The sequence below is a fragment of the Leuciscus leuciscus genome, assembly GCF_965113295.1.
Source record: "Leuciscus leuciscus genome assembly, chromosome: 2".
In the NCBI taxonomy this organism is placed as follows: Eukaryota; Metazoa; Chordata; class Actinopteri; order Cypriniformes; family Leuciscidae; genus Leuciscus; species Leuciscus leuciscus.
In genome coordinates, this window is record NC_138726.1 from 569,518 (window position 1) to 589,337 (window position 19,820).

General features: G+C 38.2%; 3 protein-coding genes and 1 long non-coding RNA gene across 5 annotated transcripts; all 4 read right to left on the minus strand.

Moving 5' to 3' along the window:
- Nucleotides 1-7,264: 7,264 nt before the first annotated feature.
- LOC309491421 (histone H2B-like) lies at nucleotides 7,265-8,165 on the minus strand. Its single transcript, XM_082160828.1, has one exon. It carries the CDS (start codon nucleotides 8,109-8,111, stop codon nucleotides 7,737-7,739), a length of 375 nt encoding a protein of 124 aa, XP_082016954.1. The 5' UTR covers nucleotides 8,112-8,165; the 3' UTR covers nucleotides 7,265-7,736.
- Nucleotides 8,166-9,193: 1,028 nt separating this feature from the next.
- LOC309492696 lies at nucleotides 9,194-12,317 on the minus strand. The gene is made up of 3 exons (XR_014203663.1): nucleotides 12,021-12,317; nucleotides 10,764-10,921; nucleotides 9,194-9,496 (listed from the first exon to the last, which is right to left on the minus strand). It is a non-coding gene; the product is annotated as an uncharacterized lncRNA (long non-coding RNA).
- Nucleotides 12,318-15,315: 2,998 nt separating this feature from the next.
- On the minus strand, nucleotides 15,316-15,910 carry LOC309492965 (uncharacterized protein; the record flags this gene model as incomplete). The annotated part of the gene is made up of 2 exons (XM_082161996.1): nucleotides 15,316-15,626; nucleotides 15,901-15,910. The coding sequence occupies 2 exons, from the start codon at nucleotides 15,908-15,910 to the stop codon at nucleotides 15,316-15,318; spliced, it is 321 nt and encodes a 106-aa protein (XP_082018122.1).
- Nucleotides 15,911-15,987: 77 nt separating this feature from the next.
- LOC309484720 (piggyBac transposable element-derived protein 3-like) lies at nucleotides 15,988-19,019 on the minus strand. 2 transcript variants are annotated; one of them, XM_082151068.1, is made up of 2 exons: nucleotides 18,764-19,019; nucleotides 15,988-17,922 (listed from the first exon to the last, which is right to left on the minus strand). In XM_082151068.1, exon 2 carries the CDS (start codon nucleotides 17,919-17,921, stop codon nucleotides 16,065-16,067), a length of 1,857 nt encoding a protein of 618 aa, XP_082007194.1. In that variant the 5' UTR covers nucleotide 17,922; nucleotides 18,764-19,019; the 3' UTR covers nucleotides 15,988-16,064. The 2 variants fall into 2 exon arrangements, with proteins under 2 accessions (XP_082007194.1, XP_082007193.1); XM_082151067.1 differs by having other exon boundaries at nucleotides 18,759-19,019.
- Nucleotides 19,020-19,820: the final 801 nt, after the last annotated feature.

The following is a 19,820-nucleotide window of genomic DNA, read 5'->3' on the forward strand; positions in this document are numbered from 1 at the left end:
GTGTTACATGTTAAAAAAACGTAATCATTTATTTATATGACCACTGATTGAAGCTTGAAAAAGTTTTTTCCAATAAATAAATAAATAATGATTAAAAAAGTTCAAAGTGATCATACGTTTATTGCAATGCAGAAATGTCTTGGTCAGAATGAGAATAAAACACTTATTTACCTGGAAAACATATGTTTTGATTGTGGCATTTCTTTGAGATTTAGAATCCAGTATTCCTATAGGCTAATTGTTGTTTCTTTTATGAATTTAATAAAGAACTCCGTCTCGTATTCTGTCCAAACAATCCATGTAGGCTACTTTTGTGTCCATTCGTTTTTCCTTTTTTAACCCATAATTGAAAAACGAAAAATGAACGGTTGTTGTCTTTTTAAAACGCAAAGTTGAACACCAAAATTTTTATTTGAACTGGCTACACTACACCACCTGCTGCGCAAAAAAGTAAATATCGAAGAATTTTCTGATTTTTGTTTATGACTTTTTGCCCCTTTATTAAACATTTAAAATATTCACAAATTAAAGCTGCCGTCGGCAAAATTTTTTTGATCATATTCAGTGTAATCGACACTATAATCCGACAGAACAACATAAATAAGGTGGTTTTAGAAAAAAACCCGAGCTTCTAACTCCACCTGGAGCGTGTTATTTGTTTTGCAAAAATCCAGCGCTCCCGCTTCATCTGGTCCAATCAGCGCAGGGGGGTGTGAGATCTGACTGTCAATCACAGGTCGTGCACACGTCACAGATCCCCCCTCACTCGCGCACGTTAATATCACATGCACACGCCACGCCTGAAGTTCGCCTGGAGATTGCATGAAGCGTGATGGCGGAGAGAAAATCTACTAACAAGCTTCCAATTCCTCGGTTATTGCTATCTATGGCTAGATTAGCCAGGGCAGCCTACCTCCGAGTCCATGGTGTTGATAGATGCTGAAGAGACGGACGCGTTCACAGAAAATCAGGTACACACGCACAGTGACGCACTGACGAGCACGACCTCGATGGGAGGGTGCTCGCTGGTAGTGGGGAGGGGCATGAGAATTGTAAACATTCAAAATTTTGGCTAAACGACCCAATCTGCCAGACTTGCCGACGGCAGCTTTAATATGGAAAACATGTCGATTTTACTGGTTTTCTAAGGCCAAATTAGAACCTGGAATTGATGTTTTTCCCGCAGTGCTGAATGAGAAGAGCCATTAATATTATTACTATTGTTTTGGCTAAAATCACATCTCCATCTCCGCTGTTAAGCAGACGGATTACATAATCAGAAGGTATTAGCTTTCGATTCAAATTTGTTCGTTTTAAAGTGGACATTTCAAGCTTTAGCCTACAAAGGCTATATTTTGTTTCAGTTCTCGCGCTCCAGTTTACGTTTTCTTGTTATTGTGAGTTTACACAAATAAAAGTAGTTGAGAATAATGTATTATTATTTTCTGTATGACCAGAAATGATAGAGTATTTTAAGTTGTTTCCACTGTTGATAGGAAAATGCAAGTGTTCGCGCCCGCGCCCCCGTGCCATGCAGTGCGCGCTCCACACTCAGCTTTGTTCCTTTTTTGCATAAAAGCGTCTTCTAAATATAGCCTATTAAATGTTATAATGTTATAATAAAATAATTATTATTTGCGTAGCTATACATGGACTTCAAACACACCGCGTCTTCTAAGTCAGATGACTGTAAATGCGCAAAAACTGTTTCCATTGCAGTTTTGCGAAATATTCCTTTTTCGAATTGGCTGAAAAACCACCTCATGCGAGCGTAAAAACTTTTTTGTGATAAACGGGAGTTTTTGCAAAATTGACGTTTTTCCATTGTGCTTTTCAATTCGCAATTTCAATTTGAAGGGTAATGGAAACGCGGCTACTGTCTAATGCAGACAGGTTTTTTCAACGGTTCGGCAGTAAACGAGGCACTACGTAACTGCCAATAACCAATCAGCAAACCTCAAGATGACTGACATTTAATTTAACTAATTAAATTTAATTTTTCATTGCAGGGCCGGGCCAGGTAACAATGCTAGACCAATCAACAAACTTTAAATGAAAAATTAAATGACTGACATATTATTGAAAAAAAATCTAACGTAAATGGGCGGGGCCCCCTATTGGGCGGGGCCCATGGGCTTGAGCCCAGTCAAGCCCAATGGTAAGTCCGGCCTTGACTGTAATGCTAATATAATTGCTATTGATTCTGATGTAAATACTGAAATGTGATCTGATGGTCTTTTCAAAATGGCACTATAATATATATGATCTATGTAATCTTGTACCGTTACGCTATCCAGGATATTCTCCTCATTATGTTTGTCTTTGTGTAACTGGATATCAATAGAAGCCATTGGAAAAAACCAAGGAGGAATTGCTGGCAGAACCACACTGGAGGCAATATTAACATCTTTAATAATTTCTCTTGCCTCCTCATTAATAAACCATCCAAAAAGTTTTTTATGGTTATATTCCCAACAGTCACTTAAAACATTCTTAACTGGATGATTTTCCGATTGATCTTTTATGTTTGCCCAATATCTCATTCTTAACTTAATCCTTCTCATTCCTAGTGGCATTACTCCCGTCTCAACATTAAGTGATGGCACTGGTGATGATCTTATTGCTCCACAACATATCCTTAATGCTTGATTCTGAATTGCCTCAATCTTAGCAAGTTGAGTTTTTGAGGCAGAACTATACACCATGCTACCATAATCTATAGTTGCTCCAATTAGTGCCACATAAATACTTTTGAGCGATTGCCGATATGCTCCCCATTCAGCTCCAGCTACACATCTCATTATATTTATCACTTTTTTACATTTATCTATTATTTTCTGTATATGTCCTCTGAAATTTTATTTTGAGTCCATCCATACTCCTAAAAACCTAACAACTGATGTCTGCTCCAATGTTTCTCTATACATTTTAATATTTATAGTAGGGTTCGTCTTCTTTTTTGAAAAACAAATTACTTGTGCCATAGAGAGCCTAAAGCCCCATTTATTAGCCCAGTTTTCTATCAAGTTGACAGCATTTTGAACCTTTTCCTGTACAAACTTAACATTCCTACCTCTTTTCCATATTGCAGCATCATCAGCATATAAGGATTTCCCTATCCCAGGTTATATCTGAGAAAAGATGTCATTGATCATTAAGTTAAACAAAATAGGACTGCTGACACTTCCTTGAGGAGATCCATTCTCGATTGAATAAATCGGAGAATACGCACATCCCACTCTGACTTGAATAGTTCTATTTAACAGAAAGTTCATAACCCAGTTATACATTTGACCTTTTATTCCCATCATATCCAGCTTAATTAAAAGTCCCTCCTTCCACAACATATCATATGCCTTTTCAACATCAAGAAAGACACCTACCAAAACTTCTTTATTAATCTGAGCCTTTCTTATGTCAGCTTCCAAACACAGCACAGAATCCATAGTGTTTCTCCCTTTTCTGAAGCCACTTTGGTAAGGGGAGAAGATTTCCCCTTAACTGAGTTTGCACACCCTGTGTTGTGTGCTGTTGTTTATCGTCCACCTAAATACAACAAGAATTTCATTCAAGAGTTTTCAGAATTTTTAGCTGATGTTGTCCCTAAGTATGACCAACTCTTTATTTGTGGTGATTGTAATATCCATGTTTGTTGTGCGTCTGATCAGTTGGCCACTGATTTTAAATGACTTTTGTCATCTTTCCATTTACATCAATTGGTGGATCGACCCACACATCTTATTGGACACACTTTGGACCTTATTATTTCTCATGGGCTCTCTATCTCCCTTACTGAAATATCTGAGACTGCTATCTCAGATCATTTCCCCATTATTGTTGAATTTCCAGTCCCGTCTTCAATAGCCAGCAGGTCTATTGCTTCGGCCATTGTTATCGTCGTATTCTCACTTCCTCAACAGCTGAAGAATTTACTGCTGCTTTTACGGACTCTGAACTTTATGCCCTTAGTGAATCTGTCTCTTCTACATGCCCTGATGGCCTGCTTTCATCTTTTAATTCCACCTGTTCTGAAATTCTAGACGTTATTGCCCCTTACAAACAGATCTCCTAAGTTAAGAGCAGATCCCTGGATAAATGATGCCACCCGCACCCTTAGGCAGCGCTGTAGACAGGCAGAGCGGAGATGGAAGAAGGACAAATTACATGTGTCTTTGGAAATATTAAGGGTCTGTCTTTTTGATTATCAAAGGGCTGTAAAGGAGGCAAGATTTAAATATTTGTCAAATATTATCACTAATAGTGGGCATTGTCCAAGGGTGATGTTTAATACGATTCATTTTGTCGTAAATCCACATACTTGTTCTCTGACAGATGCCTCAGTCTCCACTTGTGAGAATTTTCTTCACTTTTTTATTAATAAAGTGGAGTCTGTCAGACAACTCACGACTAATAGTTCTGTAACTGATTCAGTTGTCGCTGCTGTGTTTGAACAGTTTGAACCAGTCTCACTATCATTTTTTTAATGAAGTAGTGCAACAAATGAAAATTACAAATTGCCCCCTGGACTTTGTTCCAACTAAATTGTTAAAAGAGGTTTTTACCATAGTTGGGCCTTTCCTGTTGGTATTTATTAATAAATGTCTTGGCTCAGGATCTGTCCCTGCTGTGCTCAAACATACTGTGGTTAGGCCTTTTCTTAAAAAACCAAACCTGGATCCCAGGGGCTGTCATGGCCTAGTGGTTAGGGAGTTGAACTGGTAACCTGAAGGTTGCTGGTTCGATTCCAGAACCGGTGGGAAATGACTGAGGTGCCCTTGAGCAAGGCACCTAACCCCCCGGGCGCCACACAAAGGCTGCCCGCTGCTCTGGGTGTGTGCATCCACGTTTGCAGTGTGTGTGTGTGTGTGTTAACTACTCACTACTCTGCTCCTAATGTGTGTGCATTAACTTGGATGGGTTAAATGCAGAGGTCAAATTCCAAGTATGGGTTACCATACTTGGCCGTCACGTGTCACCTTTCACTTTCACTCAGTTTTGTCTAATTTCAGAACAGTTTCTCACCTGCCTTTTCTCTCAAAAGTGTTAGAAAAAGTTGTTTTTATACAATTACATTCTTTTTTAGAAAATAACTCTCTGTTTGAGAAATTTCAATCAGGATTTAGATCGCGACATAGTCTGCACTATTAAAGGTGCACAACGATATTGCTCGGTTTGTTGATGTCAAGAGCCCTGTTATTTTAGTGCTCCTCGATCTCACGGCGGCCTTTGATACAGTGGACCATGCAATCCTTCTGTCTCGCCTTAATCACTATGTTGGCATTAAGGGTACTGCGTTTCAGTGGTTCTCGTCATATCTGACCAACAGAACCTTTTCTGTAGTGATTGGGAACTCGTCCTCCTCTACTACTTCTCTCTCCTGTGAGGTGCCACAAGGCTCTGTTCTCGGACCGGTTTTATTTTCGGTCTACATGCTGCCTCTTGGGTCCATCATAGCCAGGCATAACATAGCTTATCACTGCTATGCTGAGGATTTGCTAATTTATTTGCCTATGAGTCCAACAAACACTGATGCATTTGGGTCACTAATTGATTGCATTGATGACATTAAATTATGGTTAGAGCAAAATTTCCTTAATTTGAATGAAGATAAGACTGAATATATTTTATTTGGTGAGTCTGCAACCTCTGACCCTAATACACTAATTTCGAAGCTTAGACCGACTATCAGAAATCTCGGTGTGACTTTTGATAGTAGCCTGAAATTTGATAAACAAATTGACAGTGTGGTTAAAGCTAGTTTTTTTCAGCTACTTCTATTGGCCAAGGTCAAACCATTTTCAAATCGTTCGGACCTTGAGAAAGCTATTCATGCTTTTATTAGTTCAAGACTAGATTATTGTAATGCGCTTTATGTTGGAGTCTCGCAGTCATCACTGAGGCGCCTTCAGCTGGTGCAGAACGCAGCAGCCCGTCTTCTAACTAACACACGTAAACATGAGCATATTACTCCAATTCTTTCTTCGCTCCACTGGCTTCCAGTTTCTTTTAGAGTTGATTTTAAGATTTTATTGTTTGTTTTTAAAGCTCTCAATGGCCTCGCACCACCGTACATAACTGAGATGTTAACTTTGCGTCAATCAAACAGGGCTCTTAGATCAACAAACCAACTTTTGCTGGTAGTCCCAAGGACAAGGTACAGACTCTGGGGTGACCGGGCTTTTTCTGTAGCCGGGCCAAGCCTCTGGAACAAGCTACCTGCTGATATACGTACAATCACTGACTTGGGCCTCTTTAAGGCTAAGCTTAAGACTTATTTATTTAGACTGGCTTTTAATTCATAGCAGTTGTTGTGGCATTTTGTGTTTTCTTTGTGGCATACATTTTGTTTTTATACACTGTTTTGTGGCATTATATATTTTGTATATATTTTATTATATTTTGCATTATATTGTTGTCATTATATATATATACATATATATATATATATATAACTTTTTTTTACACTTTTTTTCCTGGAAAGCACTTTGGTTCACCTTGAGTGTTGTAAAGGGCTGTATAAATAAATTTTGATTTGATTGATTGATCCCTCCTCTCGATAACATAAACCAGCCTGCTCATTACCATACGCTCCATAATCTTGCATATATTTGAGGTTAGAGCTATAGGCCTATAATTAATGGGTTGCGTATTACCTTTTAGTGTGTTAGCTTCGTCTGGGATGTTAGTTTTGCGGAAGTTTCATAGACCTTTGTTGGGATAGTGAGTTTGCTGGATAATTCATTAAATATAATGAATAATTTCTGTGTGTCTGATTGGTCCAGATGCTACACTAGCAATGAATAACAATTCTATAGCATATACTTAATCTTAGTTCATGTTAATCTCAATATTTACTAACACACGTTTAAGATGCAAAGTTGTATCCGTTAACATTAATTCACTAACATAAATATGAAAACTTTTATTAACTAACATTAACAAAGGTTAAGAAATGCTGCAAAAAATATTGCTCATTTATGTTAATAAATGCATTAACGAGTTAACAAATGAGACCTTATTGTAAAGTGCAACCAATTTAAAATAACTCACTCTACAACTTAAAATAGTTTATAAACTCTGTAAATGTTTGTTGCAGAAAGCAGCACTTTTAACAATGTCAGGCGGATTCAGAGATCTTTGTTTTAGCGGATGGATATTTTGTTGGGTAAACAAACTTCAACATCTAAATGCTCTCTGTGGCAGAAAAATTAATACTCCATATTTACAAACTCACTACAATAAAATAAAACAATGAAAACTGAATAAAAAATCTGATCTCATTTTATTGAAGTGGCAGATTTTCCTACAGAAGTTTTCATGTTTCACCTCCTTAAAACTTCAGTATGTTTTGTCCTTTAATCAGCAATACCAAATTTGTTATTTGATAAATATGCATATTTGATTCTGTGGAATATATTTTTAATATATGTTGCTATTGCTTATGTTCTTAAACATGTTATAGTTTTTTATTTTTATTATAGTTTTTTATTTTTATTAACTAAGAATTTAGAGAGTTGTAAATTTAGGCAAGTGTGGGTATTTATTTTGCCAATATATATTTATACATGACTTTATACACCCCAACCAATTAACATACACAAGTTATTTAAATGGGCAAATAGTACGTTGTAAAAACCACAGTTAAGTTTCCAAAACGTTCTCTAAGCATCATATGCTCTTCACAAGAGTAGTTGTGTGGCTCTTAAAAGAGCCTTTGTGTGCTGGCCTCCTCGGCTCTACTTGGAGCTGGTGTACTTGGTGACGGCCTTGGTGCCCTCAGACACGGCGTGTTTGGCCAGCTCTCCGGGCAGCAGCAGACGCACGGCGGTCTGGATCTCTCTCGACGTGATGGTGGAGCGCTTGTTGTAGTGAGCGAGACGAGACGCCTCACCGGCGATGCGCTCGAAGATGTCGTTGACGAAAGAGTTCATGATGCCCATCGCCTTGGAGGAGATGCCGGTGTCAGGGTGAACCTGCTTCAGCACTTTGTAGACGTAGATGGCGTAGCTCTCCTTCCTGGACTTCCTGCGCTTCTTTCCTCCCTTCCCGGCGCTCTTGGTGACGGCCTTCTTGGAGCCCTTCTTAGGCGCGGACTTGGCTGGTTCAGGCATGATGAAGAATGATCTCAGAGCTGACGAGTCAGTGTGAACTCAGGAGCGACTCTGAGACTTTTATTCGCTGCACTATGCTAATTTACAAGGAGACACGGGGATCTTCTGATTGCCTGTTTTCATTGGCCAAACCCGTAAACTCGTGTTTCATTGGACAACACAAAGCATCACGAGCGGAACGAGAGCCAATCACAGGCAGTTAAATGATAACCCCGCCTACCGTCCCATGTTTGAACCAGAGCCGTTAATTAAAATTTTTTTCAACGGGTTTGAACTACACAGTTGTCCGTTTCATTTCCTGGTGTTTTTATTTATTGATTTTAGTAATATTCTTGATAAAATAAGTGCTTCTATACACATGTTGTGCACCATTGTTTAATTAAAACTCCTTATAAACACATTTCAATGGGTTTTAAAGGAAAGAGATCAATAACGGTCATACTCCCTTTAAAAACAGCTTTTCTTCAGAACATTATCGATTCATGAAACTGTTAAACTACAGGAGAAAAATACATGAAAAAAAAATGAAAAAACATTGCATAGCTTACTTTGGTAAGATTCCTGGTCTAATTGTCTTTTGTTTACTTCATAAAACACATTTTAGCATCTGTAAATGAATATACGGTGTAATTCACTATGCTAATAATCTCAACATACATTACCCAGTCAGCAAATTTCCTTTGGCAAAGATGTGGGCCAGATAAACAGCTGAGCTGTGGCCCAGATTTGTGTTTGCCGGCCCAGATATGGCCCACATGGGTTAGCCAGAACTAAACCAAAGGACTGCCATAACTCCACCAAGCATGAGCCAAATACTACAATTTCATGTTGCCCATATGTGAGCCTGGTATGCAACTTTAGTATGGTTGAGTTCTGTTAACATCTAATGGCCCTTATGTGGCCCACATGCAGCTGACAGTATTTAAAGTCTTATTAACTCACAGGTAAATTAAACACTCAACAACAAATGTACTCAAAACTATTTATTTTGACAGGCATTTAAAGTACAGTAGTATTCAGTTGAAAACATTTCATAAAAATAAATAATTACAGCTAAAGTGTTGTACTTAATTACAGTAGTATTCAGTTGAAAACATTTAAGAATACAAATTAATAATATAAATAGCATTCAAAGTTAATTTTTTACACCAAAGTTTAAAACACTCGATCAAAGCGTGTATTAATGTTATGTTCAATTAGTCTAATGAGAGTAATACAAATAAATCACAGTAACTTGGTAAAGAGAACTTTAAAGAGAAATTGAGAAAGTTAAAGCAAACTTGAAAGGTAAAGAGTTGAGAAGTGTGTTGATGTGCAGAGAAGTCTCCAATGAGGGTCGGCAATGTGTTGACCTTTTCCAGTAAGGGGATTCTGCCTGACTGCACCTGCAATAAAGAAGAATTTAAATAATGTTAGCAGCAATACAACCTGGAAGCTAGAGCTAAAGGATAATAAAAAATAAAAAAAATCATTAATGTAAATTTCCTTTAATATCTTAATTGCAATTATTCACAAATTAAACACCTCTGAATTACCACTGTATGAAAGTTTGTTTTGTTTTTTTCAGTAAATTTTCAAAAGGAATTGCAAATTGTATTTTTCAATATGTGGGCCAGAATTATACCATAATTCCTTATGACAAATTATTTAGATTTTTAGAACACCTTTGCACCAACCGGTTTAAATGTACAGCACTGCATGTATTCTGCTTTGTTTTTTAAAGCACACTCTAATGTAAACACACACCAACACAGATAGCATTAATGTCATGTTTTAGTCCAAAGACAGAGTCTACAAAAATAAGTGTTTTTACTAACACGAAATAAACTCAAGATAATCCGCAATGATGCGAGACAATTTGGAAGCAGAAACACACAAACAATAATGGGCCAAGTACTGAATGCAAGGAGGAACATAAAGTTCGCCCAAAAATGAAAATTCTGTCTGTAATTACCCTCAAGTTTTTCCAACTTCTGGGTTGTACGTCAGAGCGTAGACTCGCTATTGGCCGACGCTAGTCATGTGTGGGATGCTGGCCAATCGTGAGCCTACGTTCTGACGTACAACACTGAAGCGCTGTGCTGTTACACTACATGAACTCACTTAGAGGAAAATGAAGAGTTGAATAAAGTCGTTATTTTTGCTTGTTTTGCGCACAAAAAGTATTCTCGACACTTGATAAACTTAAGGTTGAGCCACTTGGACTATTTTAACAATGTCTTTACTAACTTTCTGGGCTGGCAAGTTTCAATAACAGAGAAGCCTATGTATGGATATACATCATAAATATCTTCATTTGTGTTCTGAAGATGAACGAAGGTCTTACAGGGTTGAACAACATGGGTGAGTAATTACTGACAGAATTTTCATTTTTGGGTGAACTAACCCTTTAAATACACAGTGATAATTTACTAAATACAGATAGTTGTAGGCATGCGCTGGTGTTTGGCTCGATCTCATGGTGCAAATGACCCTATAGGTTGATTTTACTCCGAACCATCCCTTTAAGCTCTGAACCATGAATTTGTGACTATTATTATTATTACTGAGATAACAGAAATAAAAATACAATGTTCTGTAAAGCGGTTTTGATAAGTTGTGTATTGTGCAAAGTGCTATACAAATAAAAGTGACTTCTAAAAAAGGTCTCACCAATGACAACTTCCTTTACGACCAGGCGTTGGACACCAATCTTCCCATTGACTTCTCTCCAATTCATAACGTGCCACAGCAGTTGTAAAAGTGTCTTTCAGCACTCTCCACACGGTGTTATCCAGGTCAAAGCCACCAACCAGACCCAGATAGGTAATCTGATAAAACATTTTTTTTTTAAATGGTGTAAGTGGTTGAAATATGCATTTAAATAGACCACCCTAAAATGAAAGTGCTTTTATATTAAAAAATGAACTATAAACTATTACTTACTCCATCTGAAACCATATTTTCTAGGCTTTTAATATGGAAATTATTGTCATTGCCCCACCCATACCCCGCACATTAGGGCTGGGCGTTATGACAGTATAGCATGGTATATAATCTCTATCGTTAGAATATCAGAGTAATTATAAAAATGTCCTGCCTCTTCCAAGCTTTATAATGGCAGTGAATGGCCGTTCAATTAATTGATAGTTAACAGAAATACAGCAATTCATTGTTTGTTCATGTTAGTTCACAGTGCATAACGGTTACTAAAGTTAACAAGTACAATTTTTTATTTGAATGTGTTAGTAAATGTTGAAATTAACATTAACACATTAATATATGCTGTAGAAGTGCAGTTCATTATTAGTTCATGTTAACAAGGTATTTTAATCAGGTATTGTATCGAAAGTCATCATTTTGGTATTGTGACTTGACACTAATAGCCTAACGTTACAACTTTCATTTTAAAAAGGGAAAAGTCATGAGAAAAAGTCTTGGTTGAATATCATTTCAGAGTTAAATAAAAAGATACAATGTATCATGTATCAAATTCAATGTATTACATACAATAATGCACACGTATTAATGTGTTTATTCTTGGCATTTTTATATTATTATGATTAGTTGAATGATTGTGAACACAAATTAGGATTTAGGTTTTTTGACAAACAGTAACACCGACATTGGACCGCGTCGCCTTAATTCACAAATAGGCTAACGTTACTACACATGACAAACTGTACTATTTTATGCGTGTACAGATATGATTTATAAACAAAAACATCTTAATTTAAAACGGCAAACCAGCGAACTGCTATAGCCTACATTAAACTTTATTGTAAGTTATAGCAGTAAACTGAGGAAAATATTAGCTAGTTCAACCCCTTCCTCGATGAACGAATAACTAAACGAATAATAACATGCAATATTACACATAATGCTGCATATTTAAATTATATGACTTTAAAATGCCAAAACATCACTTACCTGAATGTACACAGTCGTGAGGAAAGCAGAGTAAATGGCGTCAGCTGCCCAGCGTCGCAGTCAAATTAGCGCCGTAGTCTCTCCACCAATAGGAGGGAAGATGCAGAGCAACCTGAGGTGTGGAACGGCGGATGTTTGCCGCACTTGATTTCAGGATTCCTGTGTTTTTCCACGTATAAGCCAAATGTTTAGCACAAGTCGGTGTTTCTCACTGTGTGCCATAGCTCAACCACATATGGTTCTCATGTGTTAGTTGTTATCTGGGCCATATACCTCAAAATCAGTTGTGAACCCCAAGAGAGCATTTTCCGCAGATTTTAAAGTTAAGGCAAAACAAATATGGCTACAATTTGGAGATGGTGCTCGATGCAGAGCCAAATGGGAGGAGCTAGAGCTCGAGCTCCCCCTTTTCTGGAGCTCCAGCTCCACCTCGCTATGTTTAGTGAGTGGGGATTCGCTGCAGCGTAAAATGGGAGGAGCTAGAGCTCTAGATCTAATCCCTCGCTGGATATAGTGGACAGAACATGATGCGCTATCAAGCCTGTTAATGTTAGTGCGAGTTCAACCGTGATAAAAAGACAAGTTTGTTTTGATGCGCAAGATGTTGACATACATAATATTGTATTTCTCTAATATTTGTCATGATTGATTAATTATTTATCGTTTCTGTGACAAACGCGTAAACACTTAATAAGACCATTGCTCACACTATGCGTGTGTTTTTCTAAAAACTGTTGAAACTTTGTTTATGTCATGGGCGTCGGAACCATTGTATATGGGTGGGACAGGACCCACCCACTTTTTAAGATCAATGATATTATACCCACTCACTTTTACCGTCTCTAATTCAGCGCATTTGTCTGTTCGCTTTTCAGAGCGCCGTCAGTCAAATCCATTCCACTTGAGGAATTAAAATAAATATTTTTTTTAATTAAAATTAATAAATTAAACTCCATTTCCACTGAATCACTACATTATATTTCTCAACGAGCCGCAACTGACGAAAGTAACCGCCCGTTGTACCTTTCCAGTCAAATATTGCATTGCAAACATCAATAACAGCTTTAAGTTGTCATTGCTGGCAAATTACCGTATTAGGGGGATAATCCACGGATAGCTGTGCATTTAATGCACGACGTGGAGGCAAAGAACCGCCCGACGTGAAGTGGAGTTTAGTTTACTTGTATTTACTCCAGTAACGGTTTTCTGGGGGAGGACCCACCCACTTTTTTTCTTCTTCCGACGCCAATGGTTTATGTGTATTATTTTCTCTTTATTACGATTTCGTTGTTTTCCTCACTTTTTAAAGCCGATTTGTACAAAAGCGTCTGCTATATGATTATGTAAATTACTAGACTTAAAAGGCAATGTGAAAGCTTACTATCTGTGCACCCGTTTATTTTTTGTCCACTGCATTAACGTGTGTGTTATTTGTGAATTAATCTAAATCATCTGATTAATTTATGAAATAAAAATAATAAGACTAGGTTACCTAATCTGCCCTTTTTGTACGTAAATGTAAAAGGCTACTCCAACAGGCCAGTTGTAATTTTTTTTGTTATATTGTAAATTTAAATGGAATATTGACTGTAATTTTGGATAGACTCAACCTTGATAGGCTATGCATTAAGCTAGTTTAATGAAATGGAAACAAGCAGTCCAGTACTCTAAAACCAGCCATGTGACTTCCCACACTAAAGGAAAAACAAGATAACAAAATGTGCTCTGAGATTATCCACCCAAATTTGGGAGAAGATAATTTAAAAGTCACTTGCTCCACTCTCCCACAAGTGTTGAGTTGGATTTATTTGTTTCTATTAGCCTAAATTAGCAAAATGTTCATCTAACATAAAATTAATCCTAAATCTAGATAAAATGTTATAAGATAAATAAATAAAAATAACATAAGTATATCCCAAGAACACAACACTTTTTTTCCACACAACATTTTTGGTATAATAAGATAAAATAATACATTTTATGAATATATTTCAAGAACACACTTCACATAACATTGTAATATTTTACAAAACTCAATCAATTTATTTTCATAGTACCCCCACTGGTAGATTCAAGTTCAATTTGATTTTATTTATACAGCACATTTTATAACAGCCACTGACTGACCTAACGTTAAGTGCTTTACAGAACTACAAAATTAAAAGAGAATAATACTTGCATAACAGCACAACACAGATAAGTGCAGCAAAGCTAAGAGCAGCCTTAAACAGGACAGGATAGCAAAAACATTATCGGACTTAAAATATAAAATAAGAAAACAGAAATGGCAAAAAAAGTATCAGACAGACTTATCAATAATAAAACAGAGATGGCAGTGTCAGACTCCGGTAAAAAGGAAGGTTTCAGGCGTCATTTATGTGTGGAAATAAATCTGATATGAATTGGATGAGCATTTTTGACCTGCCATTTAAGCGGACAGATCGTACATTCTGTCAATGCGAGTCGTACGTCATTAAAAATGTGTCTTTTTATAACTGTTCGCGGTACAGATATCTATAACAAATGAAACAACTCTTGTTGACTAACAGAGTATTCATTTTGTTCATTTGTGTATTGTGTTAAATAAAAATCGATCTGGCGCTGAAATATGTTGCTTTTGAAATCATGCTGAGTGTTCGTAGTCGCTGCTGCTGTCAATTTAGCGACAAGCAGTTTCTCTAAATAACGCTGCCTAGCATAATTATTTAGTCTCTCCCGATAGAGCCCGTTTCATTACGCTTCCTCCTAATCCATATCTTTATCTTGGCCTCACTGTAGAAGTAACCATGGTAACTGATAGAGTTACCACCTAAAATGGCGGCGCCTTCCTGGAATGCAACGCTGCGGGAAAATATCGTGACGTAACTCTTTGATAGCGAGAAAGTTAACCTGCGCATGCGCGGCCCCGCCCACTAAATCCAGCGTGGTGAAGCTGGAGCTCTAGCGAGGGGAGGAGCTGGAGCTCTAGCTCCTCCCATTTGGCTCTGCATCGAGTACCACTTGACAATTTGGCCCATATCTGTTCACCCATGCCACATCTAGGCCATATGTGCCAGATAATACCCACATGTGGCCCAAACGTAATTGCTATCTGGGTATACTGTCAAACTTTATACAAGAACTCATTAATAGTCACTTATCGGTACAGAAAAAAAAAAAAAAAAAAATTATATATATATATATATATTTTAATCACTTCTTGATTGACACTGCTAAATCATGGACTCTTTAAGTGCGGGAGTGTGTGGCTCTTAAAAGAGCCGTTGGGTCCGTCAGTTTCTCGTGTTTCAGGCGTTTATCCCCCGAAGCCGTACAAGGTGCGTCCCTGTCGCTTCAGCGCGTACACAACATCCATGGCGGTGACGGTCTTCCTCTTGGCGTGCTCGGTGTAGGTGACGGCATCGCGGATCACGTTCTCCAGAAACACCTTCAACACACCGCGGGTCCCCTCGTAGATCAGCCCGGAGATGCGCTTGACGCCGCCGCGGCGAGCCAGGCGCCGAATGGCGGGTTTGGTGATTCCCTGGATGTTATCGCGAAGAACTTTACGATGACGCTTCGCGCCTCCTTTTCCGAGCCCTTTCCCGCCTTTGTCTCTTCCAGACACTATTTTTCACAAGATCGTTAACCCTGTAAGACCCAAATATAGAAAAAAAAATGAGCAAAAATTTTTTTGACCTCCCAGATATTGTTTTAGGAGGCCTCTGATGTAGAAGTGAAAGAGTTTTCAGATTTTTTACGTTTTAGTAAGTTTTTAGGAAAATGTTGTAAATTTGCAACATTGGGCATTGTTGGGAGCAGAACTTCTGTGTTTGTACTCACTTTGTCTGAACAGATATACAGAACATTTAAGCATTCATTTGCAGGGTTGATTGCTTACTTTGCCCCATTACAGTATATATCATGAGTAATAACCACACAACAGTCATAGTTTTATGAATAAGCATTTATTAATAAAAAATATTGGAAACATTTTTTTTTTACAAAACTTTTCGTAAAAAAAAAAAACAAAAAAAAAAACTGTGGTTTGAAGGCAGTCTGTGTTCACTTGCAGTGATAGTCCCTAAAACAGTTCTTTTCATCTGTTAAGCACAGGCGAACATTGCACTTGCTACACAGTGTGTTTGTGTATCCATTATTGCAGTGTCTGCAACGTCCTCTCTTTGTCTTTTCTGGGAAATGTGCAATCATGTCTTTGCGTACATCCAGTGGGGGGTGGTCCGATGACCTCTTGGCTGGGGGACTCCCATCTGTTGAGGATGGTCTCTTCTGAGGATCCAAAGGGCTCCCTGATGTCACCGTCTGTGTGAATGTGATTGTCCTACTTGAAGATGGTCGCCCTCTCTTGGGTGTTGTGTTGTGTGTGTTCACCAGAATGAGAGAGGATGCAAGTTGTGCCTGAAACCGTCTCCTGTTCATTATCTCTTTCTTGGTCATCTTCAGAGCTTTACAGTCCCGCTTGTAGAGGAGCCAGGCGTTAATCACAGCAAGGATGATGGTGTGCCAGAAGATGTACAAGTACCAGCGACGGGATTTCATGGGGAACTTGTACTTGGCAGCAAATGAGTCCAACAAATCCACACCTCCCATGTGTTTGTTGTAGACACCAACAATGTAAGGCCTCTCAACATCAATGATGGTTTTGGTGGCTTTGTCCCAGCGCTGAATCTTCTGCACAGGTTCTGATCCAGCAAAGGATGACACAAGTGTGACCGCTCTGTTGTCATACCATTTGACAGCGCAGATGTTGTGGTTCTCCTCCACTCGAACATCAAAACTTCCTCTCCCCTTTTTCTTCAAGCTCTTCTCATCTTCAAGGTTGCAGTTGGGTAGGTGCACCTCCCTCACTGTTCCCAAATAATGGATTCCACGCTCAAGGAGCTTGACTACCAATGGAACACAGGTGAAGTAGTTGTCTGCGTAGATCTTGTAGTTATGACCCTCTGGAAGAGTGGAGGCGAGCTTCATCACAATATCACCTGACAGTCCAAGTTCAGATTTGGCTTGTCGTATTCCACTGACACTCCCTTGGTACACATCAAAGTCACAGATCATGGCAGAGATTCCAGTTCTCACCCACAGTTTGAACCCCCAAGGGTGTGGCTTGTTGCGCATATATTGCTTGATGTTACTGAATCTCCCCTTGAAAGGAATCATCATTTCATCCACAGAGTTGTGCTCTTCGGGTACCACCTGCAGGCATCTCTCCCTGAATGAATTCAGCCATGGTCTGAGTTTCCAGAGTTTGTCCTTTTCCATCTCTGACGCAGTCAAGTTGTTTACAAAGTGTAATGAAGTCAACAGAGATTGGAATCTGTTGCGGGACATCACTTCAGAAACAGGGGTGTACCGTGTGTCTGTCTCCCAATACATGCGGACTCCAGGCATTTGCATTAGGCCCATCTTCAGGTACATGCCAAGCATCTTCTCAATTTCCTTACTATTGGTGTTGACAGATGTTCCACTTTTTTGCAAGCTGTACTCATTTGTGTTTCTTGTCAGAGCCTCAATCATGTCTTCTGTCACAAACTTTTGGAAGTACGCCAGTGGGGTAAGGAGGGAGGTGGCATCATTGGTCATTTCTGAACCAGAGAAATCGGTATTGGGACTGATAAAATCCTTTTTCAGCCAGCGAAACCTGTCCTGGGGCACAGTGTGTTTAATTGGTTGGGGCTTGATTTCCACATCATCATTGGTTGGGCAGTCAATGGGTTGGTGGTTTTCATTGTCCATTTCACCTGCATCTTCATTCTCTGAGTTGTCCATTTCACCTGCATCTTCATTCTCTGAGTCACTTGCATCAGTGTCGTCTGAGTCCATTTCAAAATCGCTCTCTCCATTTTGGACTGAAGCAATCACATCCTGCACACTGAATAAAAGACCTTTCTGCACTGGTAGCATTCTGAAATGGAAAAAGTAAAACATAATGAAGTTAAATATGTGAATAATACATATGGGTCTTGCATTGTAGTAGATAAACTGAAAGAATAGACAGGGTGGTAGACCATGTGGGTAGAAATCTAAGTATTTCCATTAGCATGCCCATAAGTATTATAATTTCAATGAAGTGATAGTATTGTTTGAATGTAGTGAAATGTTGATTGTCTATTGCAGCCTATTATGCGCTCTACTTATCATACTAAAAGAACACATGCATCCCCCCAGAGCACTTACAGGTTCACATTCAAGACCATTTGCACCTGTCCCTGGACAATGCAACAGGCATCCCAAGAATTCCAGAACATTCAGAATCTGTTTTTCTATCTCCTAAAGCTACTAACTGCTGCTTGGGCAACACTGAGAAAAAATGGCTCAGGATCATTTAGAAGTAAAAAAAAAAAAAAAAACTGCAAAGATACAGGGAGTTTCAAATACTGCTATAGATGCTGAAGTTTCAAATATCCCATACAATTTATTCATGTGTTTAATAATGGTCTAAACTAAGTAAAAAATTAACAGAAAAACACATTTAGAGCTTAGTTACAATGAATCATGTAACACTACATTTCTACTACATTTTTTTTTTTGTGATCATTTGAAAAGTGCAGTGTCCTTATGTAATGTGTAAGGTGCACAGGCTATTTTGACTACCACTCTGACCCAACATTGTAGAACTACAACATAGACATAACAAGCTCTAAATCAAATTTGATGAAAGTTTTCCAAAATAACTAAATATGTACATGTTCTAGACATTGTAATAAACACCCAAAAAAATATTTAAGCAATTTTACTTACTCTACCTGCAAACTTCCCGCTGAGCTCATTTCCTTTTTTTGCATGACTGGATTTGTCAGGATTAAAGTGAGTTCATAGCCAGATGACCAGACCTATAAACACTTCTTCTATCCAATAGCTTTGTGAGGACAAACAATAGGACCCATTAACTATGTAAATGTGGTTTTGAGAACATTTGCAGGTATATACATTTTTTTTTTTTTTTTTTTTTTTTTAAGTGATGTTGTAAATTTGCAACCGTGGGTCTTACAGGGTTTAAACTGGTCAGTGATAACGAAAAATGGATGACGAGTGTTACAGAAGGGAGACCGTTTATACTTGCTTACAGGACCTGACAGAAACCAGCGTCGCGTCACATGGCACGCCCCGCCCCCAAAATATAGAGCGCGAAACATTTAACAGCCACCCCGATCAGGAGTCTTTCCCTTGTTATACATACATTTTCAGATAATATGATTTACAGTAGTACTGGTTGATAATTAACAGTGCTGTTCTACAAGTTTAGCAAAGTAAACAAAGGGGGCACAAGACATCAAATTACAATATTGTTTATAGTAAAAATGCGAATATTGGCATCTGTGAAAATGTTCTATTTATGCCTCTTGTGTGTGTGTGTGTGTGTGTGTGTGTGTGTGTGTGTGTGTGTGTGTGTGTGTGTGTGTGTGTGTGTGTGTGTGTGTGTGTGTGTGTGTGTGTGTGTGTGTGTGTCCTGGTAAATCCTACATTATAGAGACAAAATGTCCCCACAAAGATGGCAATATCTGAATCCTTGTCTAGTTAAGATTCACTTTCACATGTTCACCCATATTTTGGTTTCGCTAATGTGATAATATGCGCTTACATGATGAAAAGAAACCGAAAACGCTTTATAACCGGCAACTTCTTTTTGCTCAATGAAAATATGTGCCTTGGAAACTTTTATTTGTGTTAATCACTGGATGTCTGATCAAAATACCATTAACTTTAATCAGATTAAACCCAAATAACCGATTGTATGTTTTAGCAAAAGCCGTGGTCTGGAAATAAACGTTTATGACATGTGCCTATCTGATCTTTTATTTA